This window comes from Brachionichthys hirsutus, chromosome 20 (genome assembly GCF_040956055.1).
Source record: "Brachionichthys hirsutus isolate HB-005 chromosome 20, CSIRO-AGI_Bhir_v1, whole genome shotgun sequence".
In the NCBI taxonomy this organism is placed as follows: Eukaryota; Metazoa; Chordata; class Actinopteri; order Lophiiformes; family Brachionichthyidae; genus Brachionichthys; species Brachionichthys hirsutus.
In genome coordinates this window covers 2464735-2471992 of record NC_090916.1, presented here as the reverse complement: position 1 = coordinate 2471992, position 7258 = coordinate 2464735, and the positions used below count along the sequence as shown (strand labels likewise).

At 43.3% G+C, this 7258-nt stretch overlaps 1 protein-coding gene across 1 annotated transcript; it reads left to right on the top strand.

The window, feature by feature from the left end:
• Nucleotides 1-1468: 1468 nt before the first annotated feature.
• On the top strand, nucleotides 1469-7105 carry chrna2b (cholinergic receptor, nicotinic, alpha 2b (neuronal)). The gene is made up of 6 exons (XM_068753975.1): nucleotides 1469-1529; nucleotides 3383-3534; nucleotides 3845-3889; nucleotides 4026-4135; nucleotides 4988-6143; nucleotides 6980-7105. Exons 1-6 carry the CDS (start codon nucleotides 1469-1471, stop codon nucleotides 7103-7105), a joined length of 1650 nt encoding a protein of 549 aa, XP_068610076.1.
• The last annotated feature ends 153 nt before the right edge of the window (nucleotides 7106-7258 follow it).

Here is a 7258-nt window from a genome sequence, read left to right as displayed (position 1 = left end):
TTACTGAGTGAGCAGACATAAGCATCGAGAGTTAATCAGGAGCACAATCCAGGTTGTTATTTTCATACGACACAAAATCACCACAGCAAATTTGCGGGTAACAGAGTGATATTTTTAAATAGCTTAAATCTAAAACAGGGTTGGGAATTAAGTAGAAATAAGACAATTAATGAATAAATTATAGAACAGAAATTGGGGCGCATTTTCATGAGATAAATATATCCAGGCTCCTGCCACAGCTGTACTCTGAATGTGTTCACTCATCATGTTGTTGAAGCAGCATCATAAATGAGCCATTCCTACCTGAGAGGAAAACTGATATCAATACTAAATCTAATATTAATTCACCTTTTCTATCCTCGAGCTGTTTATCCATTGGACATTTAATCACGAGTCCACTTTCATCTCACTTCCTGTAATGCTTTAAAAAATAACTAAAAAAACAAAACTAAACTTTGAAGTTATTGGTCAATAATTTCCCATGAATGACACTTACACCACATTTCTGGCAAATCCCAGAAGTGCGTGTGTGTGTGTGTGTGTGTGTGTGTGTGTGTGTGTGTGTGTGTGTGTGAGTGTGAAGAAAGAACTTCCCAGAGAGAGGAGGGGGGACAGTTGTTTCCACCAGAGCTCAGATGTAGCTGTTTGATCTCAGTGAATGACGCTGTTTGTGGATCAAATAGAGCAAAGTGGACATTATACCGGTAATCTGCTTCTGATCAATTTAAATAGATATAAAAGCACTCAGAGAGCGCAGACCTCCGCCAAGCAGCTCATTCCCCTCATAATTAAATTTACAGCATCCACAATATGATCTGGATCATCACCAAAAGGTTATAAACTGTTCTTGGTATCTTTATGCACCAGCCATGTGAAGTGACAGTGAATCTGAGTTGATGTGTATATTTGTAACTGATTTTTGAATCTGTAAATGGAGTTTTCAAAGTTACAATTAAATATTTTTTCCTGACTCGCATTGTGGATCCGATCCGGATGAAATTCGGCGGAGATGTAACTATACAATGAAACAGAAAACTCATATTAAAGCATCGCTTTCATCTGAGGCGTACATTTCTTGTTGAAGTTGAAACGCACTTGGGAATACATTTCCAGGCTTCTTCAAAGCCGTGAATTTCTTTTGTAAGCATCTTTGCGCATGAACACCTCCGTTCCAGACACAGTCAGGAGGACCATCACTCTCCTCCGGTCCAAACCGCGCTCAAGCGAGGCGAAGCGGAATATTCACCGGCGCTAATAATATTCTGGAGAAGTTCTCCAGTCCGGATGACGTCACGCCGAGTCCCCGCCCACTGAGAGATGCGCAGCTGTCGTGATTGTGGCGGAGAAGTTCTCCCGATATGCGTCCCAGCTGCGAAGATGACCGTCGTTGCGCCCGCATCCCGGTTTCAGGTTAACGCGTTCACGGAGCTCTCCGGAGAAGCCGGACTTCCTTTGAACAGAGCGCGCCATGGGCTCCAGCCTCCCCGTCAGCGCGGCTGCGATCTGCGCGCTCCTCTTGTTCCACTCAGGTAAGTGTCTAACAAATCATTTTTAAACGTAAAGCGCTCATTCTTTAAAACCCGACAACGTTTACTAAAATTATTTTCTTATTTATTTTTATTTTTAAAAAGTGATAAACTGCGGTAACTCGTTGTTTACTGAAATGGCATGCCACTATTCTTAAAAGTGCAAAAAAAAAAAACAAAAAAAAAAAACGACTTTATCTTTACCTGCGTGTGTTCACCCGGATCCCCCATAATGCATTTCTCACAAGAATCGTCTCAGGTATATAATTAAATAGTTATAAACGTGAACAGAAACACGGGTCGTAACTGCTTCACGGTGTTACAACATTAGGTCATAACATACAATCTAGAGTGAATAAAAATAAAATAATTACTGTCACAACAACGTCTATCATGAAATGATGAGATGTTATTTTGTTTTGACAAAATATCTTGTTTTAATACTTTTCATGCTATATTATATTATGTTTTTTTTTTGTTTTTTTAGCTTAAGAAAACAAATACTTATCATCTATTGTACATCTTAAGGTGGTGGGAATATGTTTGGAAACTAAGAGAGTTCATTTTGGACATTACATCCATCAAGCTTGGCAGTAATGTTTGACGTCCCAGTGTCCCGAGTGCCGTTGAGCCAATCCGCTCAGTTCACATCCACCTTCCTCTCTCTCTGCGGGGGATCGGCTTCCACTGTGCTGAATCACGTTCGGAGTGTCATCTGATTCAGCCCTGTGGTACCCATGAGCCTTTTTTTTTGTTCTCCTTCACGTGGTCCTTTCCTGATGCCACAGACAGATGAACGTGCACCACCCTGTGTGTCAGAAGAATAGATAAAGAGTCTATCAAGCCTGCTTGTTTGCCAGAATTACATGTGTAATGTCAGGAGTGTGGATTGCAAGAGATCCCCCCAGGAGTAAACTCTGAATTTGCTTCTATTCCCTCATCCCTCTTTTTGCTGCCGTTACCTGATATCGCCACTTTTGTGAGACAGTTGTGTTACACAGAGGCTTGTTGAGCATTGCAGGGTTACCTGTGTTTTCAGGTTAGCTCTGTGCAAAATGCCCCCTGTTCTGCAGACATGGGAGGGTTATCAGAATCACAACTCACCCTGGCACTAAATGACCGTGACTGCTGCTGCCCGATGCCCATCGGCCAAGGTTTCGGCTCCATGGCTGGAATCATACTTTACCTGGTTGTGCTATATGCTCCGCATGCAGAGAGGCGACGTTAAAGGATGAAAACTTCAGCAGATAGATAGTAAATAGTTTGCCAACCAAAGGGTTTACTTATTTTAACTTAAATACGTCTTTTTTTTTTCTATCAAGTCCTTGCTTAGCTCCATTTCAGCTAAATATCAAATTTAATCTGCTCCTCTTTGTTATCGCATCACTCTCTGTCTCTAACGTCAGTAAGACAGCCTGGTGGATCGGAACCCTTCAGGACTCAGTCTGCGCTTCTACGCCGATCTGTCCGGACGCCATGTTAATCAGCTTGATTAAGCCGCCTCTCATTGGGCAAGCGCATACATTATACAGTGATTAGTGATAAAGTGGCTGTCCAGACGAGGGTGTCCCTTTGATATGGATATGATTCCATCTCTTCTCGTGGGATTCCGACTGTCCACGGGAGCTTTACGTTAAAATAAGACATCAGTCACATTTGTATTAATGGCATAACAGAATATTCAGTTGCTGTTAAAGTATTTAATGCAGCTTGAAGATCAATAAATATTTCATGTTGCATATTTAAATGAAACGGTTAATTTAATCTGGATTTTTGCTTGTTCAATCTGGAGCAAAGCAGAACTTATTTAGCATTTATGGACCCGTTTACTAAAAACACGAATGATTGATTTCCAGTCCTCTGTCATGAGACGGCCCACTCGCACGCCGAGGAGGATCTCTTTAGAACGCTGTTTCATGGTTACAACAAGTGGTCCAGGCCCGTGCCCAACATTTCTGACGTGGTCATTGTCAAGTTTGGACTGTCCATCGCGCAGCTCATTGATGTGGTGAGTCCAAAGATATGAATGCACCTTTTTTGAAGTCAGACTAACAGACACATTGTTTACTTCCCACACTATCGAGGGTGTCGTTGGGTATCGTGTTCAGCTGCAGAAATGATTTTAGAAACTCTATCTCATGCTTCCTTTGCCCTGTTACTGAGGAAAGCTGTGGCAGAAAACTTTCACAGCCGTAAAGTCGCTGCTATATTTGGCACTGCTCTGACACGACCTCGAGACCCTTTCAGAGGGATGCCTCTGGCCTGAACCCGGAGCTGACAGCCTCATCTCAGTCGCTCTCCATCTGTCTTTCTGCTAGGATGAGAAGAACCAAATGATGACAACCAACGTGTGGCTTAAACAGGTCAGACGCGTCTCGGACCTATTGGGGATAAATGTTTGTTTATCCATGTTGCTGCAGTGCAGTGGCAAGAATATGTAAATGTCTTCATGACAATAAAGCACAGAATTAGGAACCGAAACATCTCCATTTTGTTTAGGAGTGGAACGACTACAAACTACGCTGGAGGCCATCTGACTATGACAATGTGACGTCCATAAGAGTGCCCTCAGAGCTCATATGGGTACCAGACATTGTCCTCTACAACAAGTAAGAGTGGTAATAAACAGTTATTAGTTTATTATTATTAGTTATGGACAGTGAAAATAACAATTTCCATGAGGCGAAGCTGATTTGTTCAAACTGTTTTAGTTTAGTGTCATAAAGATTACAGGAAATCATGACGTTTGAATTTTCAAGGTTGGCCAACAGACATTTAAGACATATTTACTCAAGAAAAAACATTTAAAAGATGAAATCAACTAACTGGATAGTAGCTAATAGGTGAGTCCTTTCATATGTACTGCTGTGGCTGTGGAGCAGAACACGGGAAGGTTCAAACTGAAACCCCCTTATTCAACGTTGTGAGAATACCGCCATCCAGTGGACGTAATAAAACATCTCCACTAGATGGATATAAAGTATTCAACCAAATCAGTGATATGACGCATTGACCAGTTCTTCCTTTCACTAACTGTAATCTATACTAAAGCTTTGTATGAACTTTGTTTTGGGAACATGCGTGATACAGATTTATGTATTTGAAAATCCTCAGAATATTGCTTTTGTGTGAATTTATTGTAAAAATTAAAACGTCTCCGTTCTCAAAGTCACCTCATGTAGCTTAAGCCGAGAAGGCTGACGGAGTTCTGCTCCATCGAGTCACTGTAATCACAATGCCTAAGTGAAATTAAAAGGTGTGAACTTGATGAAATGATAAAGGACTCATTATTTTCAGCAGATGCTATTAGACGTTACGTTAGAGCGTAGAATGGGAGGGGAGATTACCAGCAAAGATTGTTACTGGGGTGCACCCTTAATCAATTTGCTCAGCAAAAGAGAGCAATTAAAGTTCTCACAGTGCAGTAGATGTTTTCAGAGCGCTTCCTTCTGCTTTCCCAGCGCTGATGGCGAGTTCGCCGTGACCCACATGACGAAGGCTCACCTTTTCCACACCGGCAAAATCCGCTGGGTTCCTCCTGCCATTTACAAGAGCTCCTGCAGCATCGATGTCACCTTCTTCCCCTTTGACCAACAGAACTGCAAAATGAAATTTGGCTCTTGGACATATGACAAGGCTAAGATTGACTTGGAGCGATTTGAAAACACCGTGGACCTGAACAACTACTGGGAGAGCGGCGAATGGGCCATCGTCAATGCGGTGGGGACGTACAATACGAAGAAATACGACTGCTGCCATGAGATCTACCCGGACATCACCTACGTCTTCATCATCCGCAGGCTCCCCTTGTTTTACACCATCAACCTCATCATCCCCTGCTTGCTGATCTCGTGCCTCACTGTTTTGGTGTTCTACCTACCTTCAGACTGTGGTGAGAAGATCACCCTGTGCATTTCAGTGCTGCTGTCCCTCACTGTCTTCCTCCTCCTCATCACTGAGATCATACCGTCCACTTCACTTGTTATCCCGCTCATCGGTGAGTACCTCCTCTTCACCATGATTTTCGTCACCCTCTCCATTGTCATCACCGTGTTTGTGCTCAATGTGCACCATCGCTCTCCCAGCACTCACAAGATGCCCCGATGGGTCCACACCATGTTCCTGGATCTCATCCCACGGTGGCTGTTCATGCGCCGGCCTGCGCCCGATGGCCGCCGTCGGAGACTGTTGCTTCTCCAACAAGAAGCGGCTGCGATGCGGCGCCGGGCCCGGGTGGCCGGGTTCAGGCCGAGCAGCTGCCTCAGCACCTCGGCTAACTGGCTGATCGATGGGACCGTGTTGGAAGAGCCAGAGAAACGTTATGAGGATTTAGAGTTGGGAACGCTGACGTCGTATTTCTCTTTCCGGCCCCCCTCACCCAGACCTCCAGGATTGACCCCTCCACCCACGCAAAAGAACTGCCAGAACCGACAGGAGAGGGCGTCGGGGGCTACCAGGCAGTTAGCGGGGTCCGGAGTCAATCTCACTCAGAGGCCAACTAAAGTAGAAAACGCAGTATCGGACTCGACGTTCCCACTCTCACCGAGTGTGATGCGTGCGCTGGAAGGCGTGCACTACATAGCGGACCACCTGAGGGCTGAGGACGCCGACTTCAGCGTGAGTTATGAGTGAAATGCCACTTTAACTGTCCCATAATCATCCTCTGTGAGGATTTACTAAATACAACTCCCTCACAATATTTGAATTATGCGGCCATGTGAATATAACACGTGCTAATTCATATTGTATTCCATCCCGGCTTAATCTCAGATGCCATTGGCTGTTTTCAGATGAAGATCTGCTGTCTGAATGCAGTGTTTCATATTTCATACTCAGTTTTATTTTCCCCACACCACATTTTTGTGTGGAAAAAAAAAAATACATCCCATTTTTCCATCAGGATTTGTTTGAGAATAAAAAAAAAAGATTTGATAGCGAATATTTGGATGATATTTGTCGGGTAAACAAGAACTTTAAATGAATTTTGCTGCTGCTCCCCATCTGATGGATGTCGTATTGACTTTAACAGTTTGCTATTGATATCGTCTAATCTGCTTTAGATTTCAATAGTTCCCCAATATATCAGAAATGCCAGTTGTTGCATGATGTTTGAGAGGTTTTTCTGGAGGTGATGATAAACTCAGGGCTCTGACCCTGGAGCATTTTGAATCCGGAGCTGAGGAACTTTTGATTTAGCATTTCGGTTTTCTAAGCAGCTGTTTTATTTGTATTTTTTTTCTGACAGAGAACATAATAAAATTATACTGGTTTAGTTTAATGGTGGAAAAATAACAGCCAATTGACGCCAATATGAATGATCAGAAAAAGATCATTCATGAAAGTCACTTTTCAATTTAAACAAAACTGGATATTAAGAGTTTAACACTGATGAATTATATTTTCTTAATTGTATATCTTAAATCCATATCTGTTCCTCTTCTCTTTCTGCACAGGTCAAAGAGGATTGGAAGTACGTCGCCATGGTGATTGACCGCATTTTCCTGTGGATGTTCATTATTGTGTGTCTGCTGGGGACCATCGGCCTCTTCCTACCTCCTTGGCTCGCTGGCATGATCTAGCTTTTCACGAGGACGAGTACAGGAGGCGTCGTCACTAACAGTTAGTGATGTTTGACATTCTCATTGTAGCCGAGCTCCACTTGAAGGCTGGGAATGCGACTGTTTATGCAACATGCCGTGCTATTCTCATGAGGCTGTGACGCCCTTTACCGA